Source organism: Ceratotherium simum, chromosome 4, assembly GCF_057802395.1.
Source record: "Ceratotherium simum simum isolate JZ-2026a chromosome 4, ASM5780239v1, whole genome shotgun sequence".
NCBI classification, from domain to species: domain Eukaryota; kingdom Metazoa; phylum Chordata; class Mammalia; order Perissodactyla; family Rhinocerotidae; genus Ceratotherium; species Ceratotherium simum.
Genome location: NC_141903.1, coordinates 40,316,495 through 40,342,494, shown reverse-complemented (window position 1 = coordinate 40,342,494; position 26,000 = coordinate 40,316,495). Strand labels below are relative to the sequence as shown.

The window sequence follows — 26,000 nt, the reverse complement described above, 5'->3', positions numbered from 1 at the left end:
CCTTTGAGCTGGTGTGGCCTACTTCCCTCTTGGAGCCTCTGGTGGGCTCATCTATGGGGGTGTCCCCACGCCTGGCAGAGCCACATCTGTCTCTGTGGGCCCACTGCTGTGGGGACCCCACTTTGGAAGTCTACTCTGCTTTCCCCTGGGCTCACAGTGGTCATGGTGCCCCAAGAGGTGCAGCAAGGATTCTGGTGGGCTGGTCTGGAGGAGTGGCCTCCTGGCAATGCCCGGGCACCTCATATGGGGGCCAGAGGAGGGGCAGCATCAGGTGCTTGGGGCTGCTTCCCCACCCTTACAGTTAGTCAGCACTCTTCACTTAAAAGGTGGCATTTTCTGTGTCGTTTCTGGCCAGATGACTGCCAGAGGTGCCAACGTCCTGGCACCACCCGGGTCTAGCCATGATGGAGCCATCTGAAGGCCTAGGTAGGGTAGGGTGGCTGACACCCCTTGCTCCCAATTGTCCAGGCCAGAGGCCCTGCAGTGCCCCTCGGCTCCCATTGCTGGGAAGTATTCTTGAGGCCTGTCACCTTGGTGGCGCCGTCTCAGAGAGAGAGGGGAGGTCTGGGTTGAGATGGGATGGGAGACAGCACCTATAGCTGAGTGCAGAAAGGCCCCAGACCCGCACTGGGAGTCAGGCCAGCAGAGTACACACGAGGTAGAGTTGAGAGTGGCTGGACAGAAGGGTCCCATGGGTGGGCCCATTGGCTCCAGGCCTGGGTGACGGCACCCCTGAGGCCACAGGACAAGGGCAGGTGGAAGCCTTTACTCATGGTTTCATTCATAAATTCAACTATTTACTGAGCTCTGCTGTGCACTAGGGGTTCTGTGATGAGAAACCCACAGTCCAGTCCTGGCCCTCTGGGTGCTCATGGTTGTGTAGGCAAGAGAGTAATCCAGCCAGACTGGATGAGAGAAAATTTCCTTAAGGAAGTGACAATAATTGAATGCAGAGAGCACGTGTCTTCTAAGATACTCAAATCATTTCCATTTGCAAATGTTCACACTCTCAGGACCAAATTGAGAATTATGTAGACAATGCCAAGAAGGATTGCTCTGGAGAGTAGACCCATTGCCATGCTGTGGGGGAGCCCTCTGAGGGCAGGGCATGTAGCCTAGCTGCTTTGTGGAGTGAGTGGAGAGAACTTTGTGCTGATGCCCTCGGAGGTGGGACTGAAGTAAGCAGGGTGTCTGTGCCCTTTATAGCAGGGGGAGAAGCTCAGGGCCTTGTGTATCCAGTGCCTATCCATGAAGGTTGGGGGCTTCCAGGGTTGCTCTGGTGGGTGCAGCCCAGTCAGCAGGGCAGGCAGGCTGGCCTTAGGCAACGGCTCCAATTCAAGGTTGGCGCAAAGCAGACGTTGCCATCGGCTCACACCACGCGTGCCAGCATTGCTCAGGGGAATAGGGAAACACATTTGCTTCTTGCACCAGGAGTCTTGGGAATCGCTCTAGGCATTTAGGAGTGAACAAAAGATTTTAAAATTTGCCTCAGGGAGGCAAGTTAGAAAGTACCATGGTTTTGGAGTGAGGAGACCTGAATTCCTTCATCAGGTGACTGTGGGCAAGGTGTCCATCTTTCAAAAACCTCGGTTATTTCCTCTGAGAAATAGGCTGATAAAACTGACCAGCTATAAGGATCAAATAAAATACACAATGAGAGTGTGAAAAAAGATGTAGTCAACTTATGGTTTGTGCTTCCTGGCTGTCAGCTCTACCTCTGCTGGGCGGCCAGCTGCAGTGGCCTGTGTCACTGTCTCACCCATCAGCAGGTCAGGGGTGAGAGGGACTGGACCAACGTCAAGGTAGTGGGGAGGATGGTATGGAGCTGAGGACAGGAAGCAGAGATCCGTAACCTGCAAGGAAGTGGGCGGTGAAGGGGTCTCCAGGTGAAGCTGGTGCAGGATGGGCAGACAGCGTGTTGGACCTGGAAGGCCTGAGTCCCAGGCCCAGCAGGGAAGCCCCTGGTGTGGGCCACTGGGCTGTGGTGTGAGAGGGCAAGCTGCCTTTAAGGGTATAAGCAGAAGGCTGTCACAGAGCAGAGTACTGGGAGAGGGTGACGTGTAGAGGGCTGGCCCGGCACCGCTGGCAGAACAAGCCAATGGATATTTGGCGCAAAGTCCCAGAGCAGCGTTTCTATTTGGCTCTATTTGCCTGCAGAGCAAACACTGGCAGATTGGAATTCCCACTTGGGCTCTCACCAAGTCAAACAGGCTTGGCCAAGACTTTCAATTGATTTGCTTGGGACAGAAGTGGCTCTGCTTGCCCAGGCCTGGCTGTGGACAGCAGGACCCTTCTCCTGACGCCCCAACCCTGGGATCCTGCAGAACTGTCCCCAGATGGCTCACTCATCTCCATGCTGCCAGCCTGGTAGTTTGAGGGCTGCAGGGGACCTGGGCCTAAGTCTTCTGGTCACACCCAGCCCCCCCCAGCTCTTGTGGGAAGGATCTGGAATGGGAGGCTGAAGGTGTTTGGAAGGTGGTGGATTTTTTTTTAACTGCTTGTTGATTCCTCCAGCAGGAAGCTGTCCCTGTATTATGGTGATCCAGGCAGCAACTGAGACCATCAGCTCTCCTATTTACTCCAACAGCCCCTGGAAGTCCAGTACTGAGACGCTGGATACTGCACACTTTGATTTTTCTTCAAATGTGGGTGAGACAGGACACCTCCTGAAACAAACTGCCCTTCACAGGTCAGGCTCTGCTCTCAGCGGTGTCTCTACCTGTTTTAGTCTCTGTCCCTGGCCCCCAACTCCCTGGGCCTGCTCCCACAGACTCTCAAGAGAGAAGATGGCTTTGAGTTCCTCACGAGGCTCCTCAGGAAGGAGAGGGGATTGTTGCTAAGTCTAGTCACAGGGGTTGGGAAATGGGGAGAAAGGAGTTAAATGTGATGGAGCAGATGTACCAACACATGAGTGCCCCCTTCTTCCCCATTCTCTGCCACCACGAATTTTGTCTGTGTGTGATCGGCCACACGCCTCCCCTTCCCCGAGTTCTAACTTTGGTTTGACTTTAGGCTTCATGGGATGCGGCACGGGGAGACGGGGGAAAGCCAGGACTAGAGAGCTGGAAGGAAGGGGAGCATTCGTGCTCTCTTGGCGGGGTGGAAAATTAGGGTAATGGGCAAACAGAGAGAAAACTGCGAGACCAGCAAGGCCTGCTGATCCCCACAGCAAGGAGTCGGACGGGGGCTGAGGGAGTGAAAGCTGAGGGCCGGAATCAGAGGCTTCTGGACTGAGGCTCTGACACAGCCGGAGTGTGAGGCCTGGAAGAGGGAGAGATGGGGACGACCAGTGTGCCTGTGGGGGAGAACTGGATCCTCGCTGACGTTCTTCGAGAGAGGCAACTAATGACGGGAATTATTTAAAGATGATTTTCTTTTTTTTTTTTATTGCTGAACCTTGCCTTTTAAAGATGGAACCCCATGAATAGATTCAACCACGTGGAGTCTGGATTATATTTGGGTGACATAAAGATCATCCTGTGTAACAGACACCTCTCAGGCTAAAACTGGGAAATGTTAAGACGGCCTTACAAACCATTGACCGAGCCCCCAGCTGGGATTGGAGGCCTCTAGGTGAAGGACTAGAGGGTCGTGGCACCAAGTGTGACTGGCTTTTTGTAAAATGACACTGAAGTCTCAAAAGGAAGTGTGGCAGATGCCGGGGGGATGAAGAGTCTGTTCTAAAACTCTTGGGCAACTGGGGATTGACCCCAACCTGCCCCACAGTTCAGCACAACTGGCTCTTGACTCCCACCTTCCCGGGTGGGGCCTTGATGCCTGGGACTGGGGCCTGAGATAAAAAGCCCTCTCCAAAACTTGCTGCTGGATCAGACAAGGAGGAGTCCAAGCAGAAGTCAGGCCCAGGCTCCAAAGGGATAGATTGCTCTCTTTCCTGACTGTGGAAATACCGCTTTCTGTTTCATCAGTATTTCTGTTTACAAGGTTCTTGCACATACATGATTTGAATCTCATAACAGCACTCAGGTATTTTCATTATTCCCATTAAACAGGTGGTAAAACTGAGGTTCAAAGAGTTGATGTAACCTACCCCAGGCTGTACAACTAAGGGGGAGGGACCAGGATTCACCACCAAGAGTATCTGGCACTTTAACTGCTCTGCTATAATGTTGTGCAACAATCTTCTAAGGAATTGTTATCCCCATTTTATAGGTGGGCAAGCCGGCACTCAGAGAGACTGTCACTGGGCCAAGATTGTCATTAAAGAGCAGAGTCAGTATTTGAATGCAGGCCACACACGTATTCCTCTGCTCTACTGCCTCACAGCAACCTTGTTGTTTCTTCGCAAAGCTATTTTTTTAACGTTAAAAATCAAGCCATGATTCTTTTCTGAGCAGGGCCTGACTCTGGGAGGAGGAAGGGTGGTCCTGCAGACAGGCCTCGGTTTCCCGGTTCCCTGGCACTTGCTTGCTGCCTGGTTGAGCCTCTGAAGTCTGCTGGCCCAGAGTCTCCTGGCTTGGCCCTGGGAGCCCTGGGAGCTCCAGAAATGGAGAGGATGGCAGGAAGCAATCAGTGTGTGTGATGGGGTGGTGCCTGTGGTGCCTAATTAGGAAATTACAGCCTGGGCAGAAGAGGGGTTTGGCTTAGAGGTCACCCTTCCCTGGGTTTCAGTAAAGCAGGCCCACAGAGAGGCTTGGCCGGCAGAGGGGATGTGCTGTGCAGGCGTGAGCTCAGCAGGCAGGATGAGCCAGCCTTGTCAGTGCTGTGCAGAGCTGTCCTCGCACCCAGAAGGTTGTCCTCTTGGGTGGTGATGTCGTAGTCCATCATTTCTGGCCCTCTGCCTGCTCCTGCACCCACTGACAACTCAGCAGCGAGGGTGGAGGCTGTGGGCATCCCGAGGGGGCACTTGGGATGCTCTTGGCTCAGGTAGGTGGCTTTTTACCTGACTCTTGAATGAGCAGGTGGAAAAGGAGTGAAAGGCTTGTCAGGTGGGAAAAGCCAGCTGCAGAACTGTGCAGACATGACAACATCTGTATTAAAAGAAAAAAGGAGAAATAAATAAAACCACACACACAAAGTGGCAGTGAGATATTTTTTCTGTTTCAGGTGGCAAAGATGATAGACAAAACCTAGTATTGGCCAGGGTATGGAGAATGGCACCCTTGTCCACTTCTGGCAGTGCAAAGAGGTGTGGCCTTCTCATATGGCAATGTGGAGTAAGTTTCATGTACCTGTTCCTCTGGCCCAGCGGTTCTGCTTCTTGAAATTATCCTAAGGAGCCAAAGGACAAATGCACCAAGATGCATGGATAAGGATGTGGCCTCTTATATAGAAACTGTGGCCTCTTATAGTAGAAACACAACAAAAGAAAACAGGGAATTACCTAAATGCCTGTGGGTGAGGAAACTGGTGAAATTATTATGAATCCATACATGTGGTGCTTAAAAATAGTGATTTGTTGATAAGAATAGATGTTCTTGATATTATATTGAGTGAAAAAAGCGGCTTCTAGGGCAACGTGTGATGTGATGCTCATTATGTACTAGTGAATGAGCATGTATAATGTATGTGCACATACACACGTGTGTGCTGAGAGATGCTTGCAAGGATAATCATATAAACAGTGTTTGGTCGTCTTGACTTTCGTCCTCACACTTTTCTGAACTTTTTGATTTTTAAGAATGAATATGTATTTTATAATCAGGAAAAACAACACAATTTTCACCATGAAGAAAACGTTAAGCAGTGTGTGTATGCGCGCACCTGCACCTGTGGTGGGTGGAAGGGCATTGCAGGCAGAAGGAACCACATGCACCAAGGAAAGAGGGCAGGAGCTTGCAGAGGGTTTAGGGAGCGCTGAGAAGTTGCTGTGGCTCCAGCTTGCAGTGTGGGGTGGGCCATGGGGGGATTGGGGATGTAGATTGGGGCCAGATCCCGAGGACCTGGAGTGCTCAGATTGGCAGTTTGGAAGCAGGGCAGTGACCTAGCCAGGTTTGATTCCTGCTGCCTCTCTGAGAGTGGCTGTATCCCCCTCACCTGGCATTTAAGGCCCCCCAATATATCTCACCCTATATCTCCCAGGGCTCCCCTTTGCCTGGCTCAGTCTCATCTCCACTCCTGCACACCCATTCCAAACCTGCTTGTTCTTCAAGGCTCAGTGCCAGGCCCCCTCTAACAGGAAGCCTTCCCAGATTGCTCTGGTTAGCTTTGATTTCTCCTTTCTCCTCCTCTCATCTTTGACTTTTCATACCTGACTTTAAATCAGACCTTAATTCCTCTACCCATAGATATTTCTTCTCCCAGCATCATCTGGGGAGGGCCGTGGACTGAGAAGTCATGCTCTAACACCTGGATGCCAGTGCTGGACTGCCTGAGACATGCCAGCTTTAGAGTCCTGATGGGGGAGGGAGCAAGTGAGCAGCAGAGACCCAGGAGTTATTTTGAGCCTATTATGTCACAGGCACAGGGCCAAACACTGTATCTATCTCTTCACATTTCTCCCTGTTTTACAGATGTGGAAATGGAAGCTCAGAGGGGTTATGTGGCACTCAGTGGGGGTGGCGCTGTGAGTTGACCCAGGTTCTGTCTAACTCCAAAGCCCATGCCCTTAACCTCTGTGATCTACTCATCTTGGGCCCTCATCCTCCTGAACGTTGGCTGGGCTGGGCCTGCGGTGGGAACTTCCTGTGCCTTGCTGCCCCAGGCCCAGTGGAAATGGACTTCAGGGTGGGCAGGCGATACCATCTCACTCACCCAGTGGTAGCTCCTGACCCAGTGGAGGGTGTGGGGCAGTGTAGCATCCCTGCTGAGGCCTGGGAGTGCCATTATCCCCAGTGAAGTAAAGTGAGATATTTCCCTGTGGGGCCAGCTGGAAGGGGCACTGTGGGGGAACCTGGAGGGAAGGGAGGCTGGGCAGGTTGACCAAGAAAGAGCTTCCCCACTCAGAGATTCTCCAGCGATAGGAGGTCAGTGAGAGGATAAAGGGCAATTTTGCACCTCTGAAGCACCAGCTCACCTGAAAACCTTACACACTGGTCACATCCAGGATCTCTTCAAACCCTGACAGCAAACCCTGAGGGGCAAGCTGGCAGGTCCAGTGTCTATCTGACAGAGGGGAAACTCGGGATCCGTGAAGAAAAGGCCAGGCCCCAGGGAGGAGCCCAGCCCAGGGGTGAGAATCCAGAGGGGCCCTGGCCTCCCCCAGGCACCTCCGCCAGCCTAACTCCATGGGTGTCACTGCCTTGATGGGCTGGGCGAGTCTCTGTGAGCCTGGGGGCTGCTGGGGGTGGCCTCAGTGGCCCCACGCTGGGCCCTGGACTGTGGGAGAGTCGAGAAGCTTTGGAGGAGTGGGCACCAAGCTTGGGAGAAGCCAAGAGTTCCCCATGAATTGTGTGTCCCATACTCAGTACCAGCCTTAGTGACTCAATAGGAGTGCCAGCTTGGGGGATGGAGGAGGGGTCCTTGACCACACTGTGTGTGTGTTTGTATCTTTTGTGTAAATGTATGCTTTATTAGATCAGGTTTACCCAAAGGGGGAGAGAGGTGTGTGCATGAAAAGGCTGGAGTAAGGGTGGGGATGAGCATCCATCCCAGTGTGTCCTGGAAAGTTCCCAGATAGGCCACAGGCGGGAACAGTTTGGGGAAACCCTTGTCGGGCCCGCCACAGTCTGGCAAGCAGCAAAGTGGCCAGGCGCTTTGTGGCTGCAATGTCTTGGAGGCTTTGCCAAGCACTTTCCGTGAAGTCACTGGGACGTTAAGCCCTTGGTTCAATTAAATGGGTTAATATGCTTTGTCTGATTCTGATGAATAATAATAATATAATGTGATAATAGCAATAATGGTGCTATTAGCTGTGATTATCACACGTGCCTGCACTGTTCCAGGCACGGAGGGGAGGTGCCGCACACATTCCCGCACACTCGGGCCTCATTTTCCACTCATAAAACCCCATTCTTCAAAGCCTTTCCAGCCCAACTCCCTATATCCATTTTCAGGACAAATTACTAACACTTAAAAAAATTGGTCCATTTTGCATGAAGGCCAAGTCCAAATTACTGTTACTTTCTCCTTTATGTTCTGAAATTTGATAAAGGGTAGGGGTGGAGAGCTGAGGGGGACACGGGGGATGGAGAGAAGAGGAGAGAAGGGACAGGGGGAAGGGAGAAAACAGTGTGAACGAAGAAGAAAAAACAAGCCTTGTTTCAGTAAAAATGTATTTCTGGAATGATGTTTCAGTTTACTCAAGCAGAAAAATTAGAAATGGTGTGCTTATTAAACAGGCTAAGTAAGCATGGTTATTTTTAGTAGTGTAGTAAAACCTCGGTAATTTGGACCTCTTTAATAAAGATTCCATGATCACGCTGGCTGGCAGGCACACTGCGTGCATGTGTGTGTGCGTGCGCGCGTGTGTGTGAAGGCAAGGTAGGAGTGCAAATGGGTTGCTGAGTTGGAGGACTGGGAGGGAGGGGAGGGGGTGGCACAGCGAAGGGACTAGGGGAAGAGGGAGGGACTCCCTGCTCATGACAGCTGTTTTTAAACTCTGAGCTCTCTTTGCTCAGCAATAAAAGATTATTACCAATTATTCTTCTCTCTGAACATTCCTCTTGGCTACTAATTTGACATTTGATTAAAGAAGAATGTATTTGAAAACAAAAATTTCATTTCTGTAAAAGTTTACTTGACACCTGTCACACTGGCCTGCCCCCCAATGAGGCTGAATCCGGAGGGCTGACCCATCATCCCAGGCAGGTGGTGACTGACACCTCTGGGGTGAGGACAGGGACCTGGGCGAAGGCCACTCCCTGTCCTGCAGATCACAGTCTTTGTAGTTTTAAAATAATATTTATTGTTTCATTTCATCATTACTAAAGTAATACAGCGTCAGTGCAAAAAACTTGGAAAAGATATGAAAAAAATCCCTCATTTCCACCCTACAAAGGTAGCTGGTGTTAACACTTTGTGCACATCCAGAAATTTATCTGTGCGTATATAAGATCAGAAATGGCACTGCGCTTATATACTGCTTTGTAGCCTGCCTCATTTAGTTTTTTGACAGAGAAGCTCAGTTAAAGAAAAAAAAAAAGGCAGTGGCAAACCTGTTATTTAATTTTATGCTAACCGCCCAGTCGCTCTGCCTTGGCCACAGAGTAGACACTCAGTAGGGGAAGTGTCCTTAATGGGGTCCCACTGCTATGCTTCACTGAGGGGTGGAGAATGGGGTGAGGGCCACGTAGGGGTCAGCTGTCCCTGAGGCCTCAAAGGGGCTGTCAGTTGAAGAAGGCTGCAGGGAAAGGTTTTCCAACAAGCAGCAGACCAGCTCTGGTCGTGGGCTCAGCACTGGGCCCTGGGCACCAGGCTCTGAATGCCTCTCTGGATAAGGTAGGGGCTTAAACACAGATACACTTTTTAAAAAAAGTTGTGGCAAAATACATATAACACGAAAGCTACCATTTTACCCTTTTTAAAGCATATAGTTCAATGACGTTAAGTATATTCACATTGTTGTGCAACCATCACCACCATCCATCTCCAGAACTTTTTCGTCATCCCAAAATAAAGCTCTGTACCCGTTAAAGAATAACTCCCTATTTCCCTCTCCCCCCTGCTGCTGGCAACCACCATCCTATTTTCTGTCTATATGAATTTGCCTATTCTAGGTATTTCATGTAAGTGGAATCACCATAGTTGTCCTTTTGTGTCTGGCTTATTTCATTTAGTATAATGTCTTCAAGGTTCATCCAAGTTGTAGCCTGTGTCAGAACCCCCTTCCGTTTTAAGGCTGAATAGTATTCCATTGGACATATGCCACATTTTGTTTATTCATCTGTTGGTGGACACTTGAGTTGCTCCCACCTTCTGGCTATTGTGAATAATGCTGCTATGAACATGGGTGTACAAATATCTGTTCAAGTCCCTGCTTTTGTTTCTTTTGGGTATATACCCAGAAATGGAATTTCTGGATCATATAGTAATTCTAAGTTTAATTTTTTAGGAATTACCATACTGTTTTCCACAGCGCTGCACCATTTTACATTCCTACCAGCAACGCACAAGTGTTCCAATTTCTCCACATCTTCACCAACATTGCTATTTTCTGTTTTTTTGGTAACAGCCATCCTAGTGGGTGTGTAGTGGTATCTCATTGTGGTTTTGATTTGCATTCCCTAATGACTAGTGATGCTGAGCATCTTTTCATGTGCTTATTGGCCATTTGTGTCTCTTTGGAGAAATGTCTGTTCAAGTCCTTTGCCCATTTTTGAATGGGTTTTGTTGTTGTTGTTGTTGTTCCGATACACTTTTAAAAGCAGTGCCAAGAGCTGCCTGTGCTGAGAGGGAGGAGTGAGTGAGTAAAGAAGGAAGAGAGAGGAGAGAAAGGAGTGGGGAGAGGGAGGAAGGGCCAAGACATGTTTCGTGGAGTGAGGGGTAAGGGAAGGCAGCCCCTCAATTCTTTTATTCAGCAAATATTTATAGAGCACCAACTGTGTGCAGACACTTCTCCAGGTGTTGCTGTCTACACCTGTTTGCCTCTACGTTCTGGCTCTCTGTCACCGCAGCGACCCTGCCCAGCTGCCAGTGCCAGGCCCTCTCACAGTAGTTAAGCCGCCAGCTCTGCAGTCAGACAGGCTAGGATCTGAGTCCCTAAAGCTGTGTGCCTTTGGACAGGTTGCACGATGTCCCTGAGCCTTAGCATCCTCATCTATAAAATGAGGCTAATAAGAGAAATAAAACATGCGTGGTGGGCCGGCCCCGTGGCTTAGCGGTTAAGTGCGTGCGCTCCGCTGTTGGCGGCCCGGGTTCGGATCCCGGGCGAGCACCGACACACTGCTTCTCCGGCCATGCTGAGGCTGCGTCCCACATACAGCAACTAGAATGGATGTGCAACTATGACATACAACTATCTACTGGGGCTTTGGGGGAAAAATAAATAAATAAAATCTTTAAAAAAAAAAAATGCGTGGTGCACAGCAGTGGATGGCACAGAGTGGGACATGTGACCACGTGACCAAGATAGCCAGAGCGGCTGTCATCCTCCACGAAGGCTGTCCTGCCCTCTGCCTCCACCTCACTCCCAATACAGCTTCCTGCCCCTTGACCTGCTCCTCTGCAGTGTCCTGATTCATGGGAATGCAGGCCCTCCAACCTGGCTGGGCTCTGGTGGCTGCATCTCCTGGGTGCCCTATAGTCACTCGATAGGTGGACACCTACTCTGGGCAACACCAGCCAAGTGGGAGACAAGGTCCAGGGCTCTGCAAAGCCCATACAGGATTGTGAAGAATGGGGTTCCCGTGGTGAGGGGGCCAAGAAGGCAGGGCAGCAAGGGCTGGGAGGAGGCCTGGGAGGGTTTCTGGAGGGAGGCAGGCTGGAAGCACCTATCTAGGAAATGAGAAGCTTGTAACACTGAATGAGACAGGAGTTCGGCTTTAATGGTTTGATATTCTAGGGCCCTGCCTTTACCAGAAAGCTTCTCTGTGCCCCTGTCTGCCCACCCCATTTTGCTGCACCCACCCCAGGGCTTCCTCCATCCCCGCTGTCACCCCTGCCCTCTGCTGCTCTCCCACACAGCCGAGTGAGCTCGGTGAGACATATCCCGGGGCCTGGGGCCTCTTCTTTCTCTCTCCCAGAGCACAGCTGAGCCCAGCCAGTTGGAACGATTAAAATTGTTTATTTCCTCGCTCCCACTTCCCCACCCCCACCCAAATCAAATGTGATTGACATCAGGAGAGTGTATAGTGCAGTGGATGGAAGCGTGGGCCCTGGTCAGAGGGCCTGAGTGCAGTGTGCCATCTCGGGCGAGCCGCGATTCTCTCTTCTCTCTGAGCTTCAGTTTCTTCCAGAGTAAGAATAACAAGCCCCTCCCTTCTGTGAGGAGCAAAAGCCATAATTCTTATAAAATGCTTGCGTGGGGCCTAGCGCTCAGTAAGGACCTGATATTAGCTATTGATAAGAAGATATAAAAAAAAGGGTTCAGGCTTCTTCATCCCATGTTTCAGGGAGCCCTCAGAGGAGAATTCTGGGATGAGTGCCCCCTCTGCTCCCGTTGCTCATCTCTCAGAATACTGATGGCCCTTCTGCCTCTCCCCAGGCCCAGCGGACAGCAGGGATTGGGCCCGATTCCTCTGGGTCTTCCAGGATCTGGACCACAGAACAACAGTTTGGGTTACTGAGGGCCCCTGGTTCCCGGGGTGGGATGGACTGGGGAAGGTTGGGCGCAGTGGGGAAGTCAGTAGGACTGTCAATCACGACACATTCATAACGCCCAGCAAAGCTGGAGGGAAAACCAAGTTGGGTCCCAAATGACATTTTCAGAAATACCTGTTGGGAAACTTAGAGAAGCCCTATTAATGCAGAATGTGGGATACAGGGCCCTCAAGAGGAGAGGCAGGACATCCCACTTTGATAATAATACTGTCAATAATAACCATTCATCGAGCACTTACTATATGCCAGCACCGCCACTAACACTTTATGTGCATGATCTCATTTAATCCTTTAAACAACTGTGTGAGGTGATTCTTGTTATTTCCTTTTTCAGAAGAGGAAACAGAGGCTCAGAGACGCTAATTAAGTCTCTTGCCCAAGGCAACTCAGAGATGGAGCCAGAACTCAAACCCTTGCTCTCAAAGACCACAGCAGAAGGTTCCAGTGGATGCCAGAGCCACATAACTGGCCCAGGAGATGGGGAGGTCTTTGGGCATAAAACGCTCACTCTCATTTCCCAGACTGGCCCTCTCGGTGACTGAGGCCCCGCTGCTATCTCAAGAGGGAGCAGCAGGCTGAAGCCTGTGGAGCTGAAGGGCCACACACCGCCACCTCCAGGGCCTAGACTCCCTGGGCAGCGCCCCTGCGGAGGCAGATCTTCCAGCTGTGACTCCCCCTCCCCCTCCAGATGACTCTGGTAGCCGGGCTCAGGGATGCTGTGGCCCAGAGGGAGGCCTGAGCTGGGCTGGGGCCATAAAGCTAGGAGAGGTGACTCAGTTCCTCCCCCTCGATGACCAGACCCCCCAGGGGTTGTGCACAGTGGCTCATCTCACTTTCCCCTCGTGCCCCACAGTGCCTGTAAAGTGCTGGGCACCAGCCTCTTGCCCACCTGTCCCTAATTCATGGCCTCTCTAAACACAGAGCAGCCCATTAGGGTTCACTTCGTCAGGACCAGGTAAGAACAAATCTGCTCTTTTATTTCCTGGGGGCTAGTCCTGTGTTATCCGGCAGAAATTATGATCTCTTCAAGGTCAAAACCACCCCCCTCCCGTTGTCCATGGTGCTTGGCATGGGGCAGGCCGGTGCATAAGGTAGAGAGTAGGCACTGACTGGGTTTGAATCCCCTCCGTCACTTGTACTGTGTGACCTTGGGCAAGTGATCTGACCTCTTTAAGCCTCAGGGGCCTCATCAGGGAAAGAGGATAATGAGGACCCTTCCTCATAGGGTCATTGTGCAAGTAAAGGGACTCATCAATGAGGAGTATACACTGAATGCAGGGCCCTGGACCCGGAATGGGCTCAGTAAACGAGAACACTTGCCACCTCCTTAGAACAGCCTTGCCTGACCACCCTGTTCATCGCAGGACTCTTCAGTTTTTCTTACTCATAGCACCCTGTTCTTCTTCTTCAAAAGCACTCAACCCAGTCTGTAATCGTACACGTGTTTGTTTACTTGTCCATGAGAGCAGGGACTGTGTCTGGTTTCCACTGCTCTGTCCCTAGCAGCAGGGCAGGAACACAGTAAATGTTGACTGAATGAATGACACCCCCTCCCCAGTCTTCTTCAGGCAGAGCAGGGCTAGGACTTTCTGCCTTTTCTCAGAGGACTTGGCTTTCAGAGCCCCATATATCCCTCAGCCCTCCTCCAGAGATGATCCTGCAGCTGATGCAGCTGGAAGGGGCTGGGGACTATCTGCAGCCACAGAATAGCAGAGTGGGGTCCAAGGCTGGGTCTTCCACTCACCTTGTTGGCCATGGTACTTGACGGATGACGGGGTCATTCTGGGACTGCTTCTGTCCTTCCATTCATCTGCAGATGTTTGGCCTGCAGCCCCACAGTCACACTGAGTCTCCACCAGAGATCCTCGTCAGCCCCCCTCTCACCTGAGGCCGGGCCTGACTCTCAGGAGAGGCCTCTCTGCCATCCTCTTCCCTCCAGTCCCACCTCCTTCTAGGTCTCCCCTGCCTCCTGCCCTCAACTGAGACCAGGGCCCCCTGGCCTTGGCAGATGTGTGAGGCTGGTGGAGGCACTCTGAGTCCAGATGTGATTGTGTTTATGTTTCCAGAAACTGAGGGGTCGGAGCTCTGGACTGGAGCCGTTGGGGGAGGGGTGGTCTGGCTCCAGCCCCCTGCCCCAGCCTTCCCTCCCCCACACCTCCCTCCTCCAGCCTGTGTATCTGGCCCTGTCCTTCTTAGAACCCCACACTCCAAGTCCTACAGCATCAGGCTGGGCCATCCTCCAGGAAGGACCCTTCCTCACTCCTCATCTGAAGGTGAGAAGACCAGTGGAAAGATGCTTGGCTTTGGAATCTAAAGACTATTGATTCAGTGTGAGTTTGGCCCAGCTGCATAGTGTAGTGGAGCCTTGGTTCCATCTTCTGTGTAATAGGGACAACACTTCTGACCTCAGAGGCAGTGTTGACCTGGTTTGAGAATGTGTGCACGGGGCTCTCCAGCTATTAGTTCATGACTAAGCCCATGGCTGTGCCCTACTCCCAGCTAGGGCTTGCCTGGGTCCATCTCCAGGGCACTGCCAATCCCCATCACAAGGTGATGCTAACGCAGAATACCAACCCCTCCTAACTCCCCCGCTGCAGCTGCAAACATTTTGTTTTGCCATTAGAATAAGGGAAGCAGAATTTTACAGGCAGTTTACGGGCTGGTCTTGTTCAGTAGTTTCCAAAAGCTGGGGGAGGGTGGGGCCAGCCGGGGCCCCTGATAAGTTAGGATGCAAGAGAAGTGAGAAGTGAGTTCTGTGTGATGGACACTTTCTCCAGCACAGCCGTATGCCCCTGGGTGGGATTTGGGCTTCTAAAAGCGCAGGGAGGCCCTGGCTAGACTCGGGCAGATGCAGGCCCCTCAGTCCTCCTGGAATAGCTACGGCAGGGTTCCAAGGTAGGGGTACCGGGCCCACAGGAAAAAAGGCGACCCCAGGCCTAAAGAGTCTCTCGGCGGACCCCACCCCAACGCTCCGGGCGGACAAGGGCCGCGCAGTACGCTGAGGGCCTGGAGGGTCACCGCAGACCCAGCCTGGGGAGAGCCTGCAGAATGCAGCAGCCGGGAAGGAGAGGGGTCCCGGCTAGGGCGGTCCGCGCAGCGCCAAGAGCATGTGGCTCAGCGGATGAGCCCCAGGCGGGCGCTGATCCGGAGCTCGCAGCGCCTCACGGCGCCTTCACGAGAGCCGAGCTAAACAGATCAGGAATGGTGGCGGGGAAGTGGGGGCAGCGGTCCCCGGCAGGGACGGCCCCGGCTCTTCTCTACTACCCGCAGGGCCCGTGGTGGCGCAGTTCCCTTTCTACCCGCCTCCCTTCTGGGCCGAAGGAAGCAGTCAGGGCTCGGCAGTGGTTAGCACGCTCGTACTATGGTTTTAATAGACGTACATGGACAAGTCGATATAGACAGATTTATAATTCTATACAGTCAGTCCGACATACACAGGGACGCTGTAAACAGGGGCGCGGGCCGGAGAGCGGGTGTGCAAAGTGGGCGCGGCGCGGGGCCCTGGCCGCGCCCCGACCTCTCCCGGCTCGAATCTTGCACGGCAGGCGGTGAGGGGGGTGCTCTTGGCCGGGACAAGGGGCCATCTCCTAGGCCGGGAGCGGAGCAGAGGGCCCGCGCCTGCGGCGAGGCTCGGGTTCTGGGGTGCTCGGAGACGAGCCCTCCGCATCCTCCCGCCTCGTCCGCACCGCCAGCTGCAGCTCCGTGGCCTTAAAATAGGACTTCGGGGCGCGGGGCGGGCGAGGGCTCTTCGCGGCGCGCCGGGACCTCAGTGCGGCTCCGCGGCGAGTCCCCGATCCCAGGCAGGGCGCCGTCATCCCCGGCCCAACGCCCCCTCCAACCTGGCTCCGAATCAAGCTAAGGTACGCTCGGCCGGGTCCAGCTCGGAGGGGGCATCCTGGTTCGCACCGGGCCGGGCCAAGCTGGCCCGGGCTCCACGCTCCAGTTCGCAGGTGCGGCCCCTCAGTCCGGGTCCGGCGCGGCGGGACGCGGGCTACGAGGGCGTCCTCTGCGGGCTGCCGGCCTCGGCGCTCGCCTCCCGCGCCGCGTTCCCCCCGCGGAGTGGCCCGCGGCGCCCGACGGAGCGAACACACACCACCCGCGCCATCCCGAGGGAAATTGCAACTCATCCGTTTTTTCGCGGCACTTTTCTCCGACGTTTTTTTGTTTTGTTTTGTCTCGTTTTGGAGGGCAGAGTAGGGTCCAGAAAAGCAAACAGAAAACCAACCCGGAGCGGGGGAGGTGAGGAGGCGGGGGCTGCGCAGGCGCGAGGTCCGCGGCGAGCCCAGGCCCTGCGTGCGTCCTCCACGCCCGCCCCGCCCCGGCCGTGCCGGCCGCCGGCCCGCGTGGCCCGGCCAGGCGGTCAGCTGTTGTACTGGCACGCATTGAGGCCCGAGGCCGGGCCCTGCAGGCCGCCGTAGCCGAACGACGAGTGTTGCTTCGACTTAAGCCGCAGGCTGGCTAGGCTCGAGTTGCACGTGTCCCGGTAGACGCTGTAGGGCGAGGCGGGGGTGCCGTACGGGCAGGCGCCCGGGGACATGGCCGAGTTAAGCGAGGAGCCGGTGAGGTTGTTGATGTTGTTGAGGCCCGAGTTGGGCATGCCGGGCACGGCGCCCGGGCCCATGCTCGACGGCATGGTCATGGAGGAGATGGAGCTGGGGGCCGAGAACATGGACTGCGACGACAGCGGGCTCATGGAGTTGAAGAAGGTGAAGCTCTTGGTGGAGAGCGGCGCTGGCGCCAGGCTCTTGGCGGCCCAGTTGTTGTAGGAGTAGCCGGCGGCGTACACGTCCTCGTAGGGCTGCACCAAGCCGCTGAACTGCGGCACGTAGCCGCCCTTGCACAGGTCCAGCTGCTGGTTACGCTCGCGCTTCCGCCACTTGGCTCGCCGGTTCTTGAACCAGACCTGGGGGAGGGGACAGGAGAAGGGTCAGCGCTGCCGACGGCGGGAAAGCCCCTCCACCTCGACCCCTAGCCCTCCGCCCGCGTCCTTCTCTCCGAATATCGTTTATTTTTTTCGATATTTCCGCTCCTGCCTTCTCTCCTTAATGGTTCCTTTCCTGTCCCCAGAATATATTAGTCTTTTCCTTTTTCTGATCTTTATCCTCTTCCCCAAGTTAAATCCGTTTTCTTCTCCTAATACGGATCCTCTTTTGTTTTAACAAATATTCGTTTTCTTTCTTCCTTTCTCAACCAGTCCATCCTCTGCCTTCTCCCCCAAACGGGTCCCCATCTAAGTATTCCGTCCTTTTTCTTCTCCCTCGAATACAAAAGGTATTTTTCTTCCCTGAAACATAGGATCCTCCGACTCCCCTCATTCTTGAGTCTATTTTTCATTCCTCAAATACTCTATTTCCATCTTTATTGGCAATATTTGACATTCTCATTTCTACCCCAAATGTTTATTTTCGTTGGGTCTACCCCGCTATCTGAACTGCTTGCTTCTTCCTTAGTCCATTTTCTTCCTTATCCCCCATTTTTGATCCTTTTGATTCTTCCCCCCAAGATTTAGTTTTTTCCTTCTTTCCAAATATCTGACCTTCCCTATTTCTTTTAAATAGTTGATTCTTTATTTTTCCCAAATACCTGATCCTTTTGCTTCTCCCTTATTTAATTTCTTTCCTGCTACCTAAATATATGCCAAATATGTTTCTCTGCAAATATTCAATTTCCTTTCACTTCTTACTAGTTTCTCTCTAATCTCCCCCTCTACTTTCTCCCAGAAAATTTAGTAAGAACTTCTTTTCCAACTCCGGGTCCTTGCCGATCCTCACCTATCCTGGCACTGCATGTCCTCTGCCCTCCTCAGCACTCCTCCAGCCCTGGGCTGGGTTTCCCGAGCTAGCTTGCCGGACCACTGTGTCTCAGCCTTTTCCAGTTCCCAGCACTGACAAGGCCTGATTCCACCCTCACCCCACCCCTACCACCATAAAACCGGGCAGGATTAGTGAGTTCAGGATTACTGAGTGCTGTCTTCACTCTATGTCCCACCGGGCGGGCTAGCCGGACTGGGGAGGGGTGAGGGCCGGGGTTATAGCAGGGAGTCTGTGGGCCAGGTGGGACTTTGGTTTGGCTTGGGACATGCTTCCAATATCTGATTAAATATTTGTGCACCCAGAGAAGAAATGATTCTCTTGCTGCTCTGGCAGGAAAGCCTTGCTTTTACAGGGAACCAAAGGGTTTGAGGAGAGGGAGGGTGCTGTCTCGTCTTGGGTTGGAGACCTTACATCTCCAAAGGGACTGTGCCTGAGGGTCACTAGTCCACCAGATCTGCCCTCCCTGCAACCCCCCACATGACCCCAGCCCTACAGGAAAGGGCATTAGGGAAAGGGTCCAGCTACTGACTGGCTGAATGACTGGGGACCAATCAGGTGGAGAATATCCTGAGATTTTGGAGAAGCCAGCTGTGGATGGGACCACTGCCCCGGAAAGTTTTGAGACCCCCAAACCCGAGGCACCTTTCAGGCCTCTCCCCGGCTGCCAGGCAGGACCTGCCTTTCCCTTTCGTTTTCAGGGGAAGGCGCCAGCAGCTCCGAGGTCCCCAGCGTCGGGGAATCCTCTGCGCAGTCTAAGGTGGCAACATCGAGTGGGCCCTGGGTCCTACAGGGCACAGGAAAGCCCTGTGGGGCCACAGGTCTTTGAGCTGGGGCTGCAGTAGAGCCTGACAATCAGGTAGGATGCGGGTCAGAGGGATCCGAGGTGGCAGCAGCCGAGGGACGCTAGCGGCCAAAGGGTTTAGCCGCAGCCGAGTGGCCCGGGACCTAAGGTGGAATCTCCTCCGGTGGAGGGAGGGAGAAGGTCTGAGTGGTGACAAAGTGTGAAAGTCTGAGCTCAGGTCTAATCTTTGCAGGGCTGCGGCAGAGGCAGCCGGTAGCCCTGTGCGCGGCTCCCCTTAGGCGCGCGCCCCGCGCTCACCCTCACGCGAGGCTCGGTGAGGTTGGTCCACACGGCGATCTCCTCCCTCATGCTCATGTCGGGGTAGCGGTTCCTCTGGAACGTGGCCTCCAGCTCTTGCAACTGCTGGCTTGTGAAGTGCGTGCGTTGCCGCCGCTGCTTCTTCTTCTTGGCAGGGTCCTCCGCACCACCGCAGCCCGCGCCGCCCGCACCGCTGTCCTCGGGCCCCTTGGGTTCCCCGCTGCGCTCCTTCTCTGAAGCAGGCAGGACGGGGAGCCGGTCACGTCGGGCTTATGCCCTTTTGCACCCCGTCCCGGCTCCACCGAAGCGCCCGCCATCGGCGCTGGCGGCCCTCCCGCCAGGGGCCCTGGAATTGTCCCCACTGGAAAGAGCCTGCCGAGTGCCTGGTCGTCAGTGGTCACCTTTGGTCAGGGGTGCTCCAGAGATGAGCCCAGCAGCTGGAGCCGCGGGCCTGGGTTCCCGGCTGGGCAGGGCCTGCTCTCGCAGCTCCGCAGCTCCGCTCAGGCCCGAGCCCTACTGCTGAGGTCACCCGCAAATGTACGATTTTTTGCGGGCTCTTGGGGGTCTAAATCTAAGGCGATCTCCGCTTTTCTGAACTAGGATCAGCTCTTTCTATCCTGAAGCTAGCAGGTCGGTGGAGCAAGAGCCAGGCAGTGACCTGCAGCCCCTCCTCTCTCTACTCCCCAGGGCTGTGTGGGAGCCCCACTGGGCTGCCACGGCGCAGCCGGCTTCTCTGCCTTTGCTCCAGGCCTCAAGTCCCAAGGCCTAGAAAAATCCCTCCGGCGGCAGCCCAGACCCACAGACTCTGTCTAGGTGACCTGGGATTCTAGCCTCTCTCTCTTTGAAGCTACACAAAGCATACCCATAGAAACATTGAAACATAAAGAAAAAGAATTTAAAATCAAAACACAGAAGCCCAGAGAAGCCCAGAGCTCTATGCCTAAAAGCACAGGAATGGTCACAAACTCTTAAAAATAGGCAGGTAGGAACACAGAGCAAATGCAAATTAAGAAGCCAGAAACCGTACAAACACACAGCTAACTACGGTGCTGTACGTGCATAAACTTCAGGCAGACACAGGCATTTATTTCTCTGGGATTAAAAAAAAAATCAATGTACTGTTGTGGATAGATTTTTTAACCCTTTCCCAATAATGCCCTTTTAGAGATAATTTTTAAATATAGGGAAATACAACACTATAGTTAGATAAACTCCCAAAATAACACGGCTATAAATGGATTTTGAGAAAATCCCGGAGAAACGCGCCATTTTGGATTGACTTGTAAAAATCTCCCGAAGAATAATGTTGCACGTAGATATTATAAATTCCAGAGAAATATACCTGGTATAGTAATTCTTTCTATATCGAAAAATACAGTTAAAATTTTAAATTTATCCTCATAGGTTTGGTTTTAAGAAGAAATCTCGATATATTTCTCTAGGTTTTAAAAATAAAAACCAACCAAAGGCCTCGCTTAAAACTTATGAAAACAAAAGTACAGTCCAGCGTCGATTGTTTTTTAACCAAGCAAACAGAACTTCTTAGAGAAAGTCACTTAGGGATGCAAAACAGAAACAAATAGAGATTAAAAACGCGTAGAGAAGCACTCAGTGGTGGATTAAGAAATGAAGGCAGAAGAGGCGCCCACGGCCCGGGGAGTGGGGAGCTCGGCGGCTACGCCGAGTTAGGACGGCGAGCGCGGGAGCGGTTCGGAGACCGGGGAGGCCGGGCCGGGGATTAGCGGCCCCACTGCCCGCGCCGCCCACCCGCTGGCCCAGCTCGCGACCGGGGGAAAAAGCTCGCATAGAAAGGCAGCGCGGGGGGAGACGTGCCCGACCCGAGTCGGGGCCCTGGCTGGGCGGCCTGGAGGCTCCGGGCTTCGGCGGCGCACGTGGGGCTGGGAGACCTCGGTTAGGGGGTCCTGCCCAGAGCAGGGCCGCGCCCCTTGGTCCTGTCTCAGGCTTCCTTATACTTGAGGTGGTTTTTCTTCCCCCCAGTTTGCTTTTCTGACTTTTCCAGCCACCCCTGCTCTTCGGTCTCTCCCCTCAATCTGTCGCCCACTATCTGTCGGGGTGTCTGTCCCCTCTCTGTCTCTCTGGGCACTTTCTCTCGCCTGCCATTCCATTACCTTCTCGAACTTCTCCTATCCTTCGGTCTGAGCGGCCCCTCGGCACCCAATTGCGCAAACCTAACTTTTTTTTCCCCTGTTCTATTTGCTCCTGATCAAGAGGGACTGTCAGTCCGACCCTCTGGTTGTAGGTTCGTGCCTCTGCCGGTCTCGGTGCGTGGGGACCAAGTGGAAGTGCCTTCGTAAAGCACTAAATTTCCGCTTCGTAAAGCGTGTAAATTTCCGCGTTTAGCGTCGGATCGAAAATGAGAAAAGGAAAGGTCCTGACGCTCCTGGGGCGTAGGGGGAGCCTGATTGTGCGGCGCGGGGAGCCAGGCCTTGCTCCCGGCTCCCCGCGCCCTGCGCCCGGGCAGGCTCTGTGCGCGCCTTGCGGGGAGCCTCGCTTACCTGGCAGCTCCGTGTCCGACGACTCGCTGGCGGAGTTCTCGAGTGGCTCGCGGGGGTCGGTGGCGCGGGCCAGGTGGAAGGCCGGCCCCATGTCGTGCGGCGGTGGCGGCGGCGGCGGCCGGAGCCCCTCCGGCAGCCGCTCCAGGCTCATGCCCCCCTTGAAGGCGTCCATGGAGGCGCGGACCGCGGCGGGCGCTCCAGGGGCCGGGGCTGGGCGCACCCGGCCGCCCTGGCTGCGACCTGCGGACACAAGAGCGCAGCGCCTAAGCAGCTGCCCCCCAGGGCTGCCCGCGGCCGCAAAGACGCCGCGCCGGCCCCATGGACCGCCTGGGGCTGCGGGGCCAGGCGGGCGGCAGCGGCAGCGGTTTCTCGCGACCGGGCGCCCGGCTTCGCGCTCCGCGCTGCGCTGCGCCGCTCGGGCCTCAGCCGCCCGCCCGGCCCCGGCTCCGGCTCCGGTTCCCGATTCGGAGCCGGTTTCTAAGGCTCCGGACGGCGCCAGCAGAGTCTGTCTTAAAGCGACAGCGCGCACCGCCAGGTTCCAGCAATCCCCGCGCCAGGGGTGGTGAGTGGGGTGGGCCTGGGTGGGAGGGGGCTGGGGAGGAGGGAGCGAGCGAGCGAGCGAGGGAGCGCGGGCGGAATCCAGCCCCGAGCCGCCCGCGCCGCCGCGCCCTCTTTGCCGCCCTCCCTCCCTCCCTCATTGCCTCGCCCGCGCCCTCCCCCTCCGCAGCCACCTTCCCGCCGCCTCCCCGCCCCCCCGCCCCCCCGCGGCCTCGCCGCGCCTCTCCCTCCTTTCCCGGTGACACACCGAGTTCTCCCTCCGCGGCACAAAAGAAACGCATCTGGCCTGCAAGTCCCGCGCGGCTCGTGCCCACCTCAAGCCCCAAATGACTTGTTTCGCTCAGAATCAACTCCTGTCTGGGCCGCCTCGAAGTCCCCAGTCCCCGGTGAGAACAGCCCAGGATGAGTGAACGTTCACCGAGCAGGATCGCACCGAGCGGGCGCCTCCGAGCCAGCGCCAGGGCGGGGGCAGAGCCCGGGGCCCGTTCTGGCGGCTCCCAGCCGAGTCCTCGTCGAGGGGCCGCAGGCCCCTCCTTCCTCGGCCTCTTCTCCCGGGACCTGAGCCCGGCTGAGTGACAGCAGCCTGCGCTCTAATGGGCCCCCGGATGCTGCCTCCTAATTAGCTTGGACCCTCTCCCCCAAGGCTGCTTCTCAGGCCTCCCCTCAGCACCACAGTCAATTTTCCGGGATTGGGATAGAACTGATGGCTTCTAATCAGACGAAACGTTTCTGTTGGCTCCAGGCCGCTGGCGAGTGCAGCAGGAGACCCCAAGAGCCCAGCCAGGCCCCACAACCTCTTCTGTAGGGCTCTCTCCCCTTGTTTTGCACCTTCAGTGGTCAGGCCCAATCTCAGGCAGGCCCTGGCAGCCACAGGGTGGGCCTCTGCCCCCTTCAGGGCAGGTTTGCAGCCGCTGGGGACTCTGTTTGGCTTCCCAAGCTGTAGGCATAGACCTGGCAGGCCAGGTGACTGCAGTTTCCCAACCGTGGGCCTGCAGCCCAGGAAACCTATGGTCTTGGAGCTTCTCTCTCATACAGTGGTAGCTAAGCTGCAGCACAGTGGGCCCTCCACCGGCACAGGCAATGACGGTCCCCTCCCCACCACTAAGAATGATCCCCTCCTTGAATCCTCCTACTTCAGTGAAGTTTGTTGAAGGATTTTGCTCAACAATTGTTAACTGGCCCTGAGACCTCAGAGTCTCGAGCAAATAGGTGACAGCTGGGGTAGTAGGGTGCGGCCCTGACCTGTTCCTCTGACCATAGCTGGACCCCAGGCTGCCCTCTGCTCCTCACCTGCTGACCAGCTCCACCAGACAGGAGCAGTGCTGGGCAGGACAACAGTCTGGGGTGGAAGCACTGCCCTACTCTCTAGGCCCAGCGCCTCAGCCAGGGCCCAGTGCATCCTCATCCCTCCTGGAGGTCTCTGCTCTGGACTAACCCTGCCGACTGTCAGCATCTGCGATGCTCTGCAGGCACTGCCTTTGAGCCCTCACCCTGGCTCCCCATCAGAGGGAGGGACCCAGGCCCCAGGCTCAGCTTCTTGCTGAGGATCGCAGGGGCAGGGGCAGGGGCGGGCGCAAGGTGGAACCAGGCCTGCTTCCCAGTCCCTTGGCTCAGCACAAGGTCCCCAGCTCTAGGCCATGGAGAGAAGGCACAATTCCTTAGGGTCTCGCCCACTCTCAAGAGTGCCTGTGACCACAGGGGGCAGGGTCTGAGGCTGAGGCCAGAGGGAGGATGCATCCCAGGAGTTTGGGGAGGCTCAGCAACTCCTGCCCTTTCCTCCCAAAGGGAAGTTTCTCTAAATTGAGACCCCCAGGATGAAAATAGTCTTGTGTGTGGAGATGGCGGGAGGGGTACACGGGGCAGTAGGGTTGCCCAGCATTTGCCCTCAGCCTCATCTTTGACCACATTTCTTGGCTGTCTCCTGGAGCGGCTCCTTTCAAGGAGATATGCAGGTGCTGCAGCATGCCAGGGAGCGACCCTTCACACACCGCCTCTGTGTAGCTGCCTTACGCTGATAGGACAGCATGCCGCCCAGCCTGCCTGCAGACAGACAGGGCACGGGAGCATGCACGCACACATACATACTGCATACCCACACAGGTGTGCTGTGTACACACACACACGTACTCACTGTACCCACACATGGGAGTGCTGAGTACAGTCACATATGTATACACACAGCCAGGCCTCTGGGTCCCAGAACGCTGATGCTGTTTGGCACAAAATCTGGCTGGTAGGGAATAGGAGGTGTGTTCCAAATCTACCAAGTGCCAGGCCGAGGTAGGAAGCACAGTGCCCCTCTGGGTGGGGACACAGAATGAATGGTCTGCCCTGGGCATCCAGAGGCCGAGGGTCACATCCCTCCACTCTCTAGAGAGACTAAAGAGTCAGACCTTCCATGGATGGGGACTGTTTTGTGACTCTGTAGCTCTAGCTATTCATTCTGAGGGGCTTGCATCCCTCACTGTTGATACATTTAATGCAGTTATTGAGCACCTGCTGTGTGCTCCTCTGGACCCAAGTCTCTGGCAGTGCTCCAGGCAGTCACAATAGTCCCTATATTTGGAAATCTTGATGCCAGATGTGTGGATGGAAAGGCCCTCAGACCATTGCGGGTGAAGCTCCATATCCCCAGGGGCTCTGAGCCCCAGAGAGGGGCTGAGACTAGTGGGGACTGCCCAGGGGAGTCTGTTCTACTGGCCCTGGGCACCGCTGAATGAGCAGGGGGCGAGGAAGGATTGATCGAGGGGAGGCCCTGGCCTGATCCTGGGCGTTGGCTGGAGAAGGGACCTGGTGCCCTCTTTCTTCTCCCCCAGCCACACCTCTGTTGGCTGTTATCCCAGACAGGGTAGGGGTTTCTTGCACACTCACAGATACGTCACACACAAACACACACAGGATGGAGGCAGCTGTCTTTCAGGAGTAAGAGTAGGGGTTCAGGGTTGCCCCAGCTTTGCTGTGTGACCTTGGGCAGGGCTTGACCTGCACTGGTCCTCAGTTCCCATGTCTGACATGGGACACAGCAATCTCTGCTCGCTGCTTCAGCCTCCTGCTCCCTTGACAATGGGACGTGAGGAGAGGAGGGAAGGTGGCTTACTGGAGCTGGAATCATGTGCCCTAGTTCCCATCCCGCCAGGCCACACAAAGCCAGCAATGAGTCTGTGGTTTTCAGGAAATTTGGGGCTTAGAGTCCTGGCTGGGCTGAATAGAGGAGCCTGGGCTGTTGTGGGGTTGAAGTAGTCACCGTAGGGACCCTTCCTGAGGTTGGGCTCCCTCAAAACAGACTCTGTGCCCAAGAATGGTTTAGTAATTTTATTTGGGAACGGTGGTTAGAGGGTCCTCATGGGGGGCATCCTTCTACTGACTCTTGGGGGTACGCTGTCCTAATCTTTGCACCAGAATCAAGGGATTTTAGGGAAAGGGAAGGAATGTGCCATGGCTTGCCCCAGGGGCCATCCATGACTCTCTGGGACATTCCAGCCCTAAGCCTCTTAGGCCGTGGAGAAGTTCAAACTAGAAAACCCAGTTTTGGGAGTATGGCCGGGACCACCTACCTCCTTCTGCCCGATCTACACCCCCTCCCCAATAAAAACTCTTGTTTCTTTGAATACAAGCAATTACTGGGTGACGGGAAAAGAGGTGTTCAGGTAGGGGCTGGGAACAATCTCACTGGATTCTTCACGTGTCTGAGGACCTCAGCCTGAGGCTTCCTGACAATGGGGCTTCCCCAGGCTGTCCTGGTGGGGAAAGCTGGGATGTGTTCAGGCAGGATGGCTGAGTGGGGCAACGGTGGGAGCATGGGACTCTGAACTCTGTCAGCAGCTGGTAGGCCCATCGCTCTCCAGGTTCGTCGTGGCT

The 26,000-nt window shown here is 54.9% G+C and overlaps 1 protein-coding gene across 1 annotated transcript; it reads right to left on the bottom strand.

The window, feature by feature from the left end:
• Positions 1-16,502: 16,502 nt before the first annotated feature.
• Positions 16,503-21,806, bottom strand: PITX1 (paired like homeodomain 1). Its single transcript, XM_004420180.2, has 3 exons — positions 21,585-21,806; positions 19,069-19,301; positions 16,503-17,059 (listed from the first exon to the last, which is right to left on the bottom strand). Exons 1-3 carry the CDS (start codon positions 21,754-21,756, stop codon positions 16,517-16,519), a joined length of 948 nt encoding a protein of 315 aa, XP_004420237.1. The 5' UTR covers positions 21,757-21,806; the 3' UTR covers positions 16,503-16,516.
• Positions 21,807-26,000: the final 4,194 nt, after the last annotated feature.

Bases quoted from the DNA above. Each gene is read 5' to 3' on its own strand.
- PITX1 (XM_004420180.2), bottom strand. From the start codon at position 21,756: ATGGACGCCTTCAAGGGGGGCATGAGCCTGGAGCGGCTGCCGGAGGGG. The intron at 19,302-21,584 runs GTAAGCGAGGCT...TGCCTGCTTCAG, and splicing joins GTCGGACACGGAGCTGCCAG to AGAAGGAGCGCAGCGGGGAA. The intron at 17,060-19,068 runs GTGAGCGCGGGG...CCCCTCCCCCAG, and splicing joins TCACCGAGCCTCGCGTGAGG to GTCTGGTTCAAGAACCGGCG.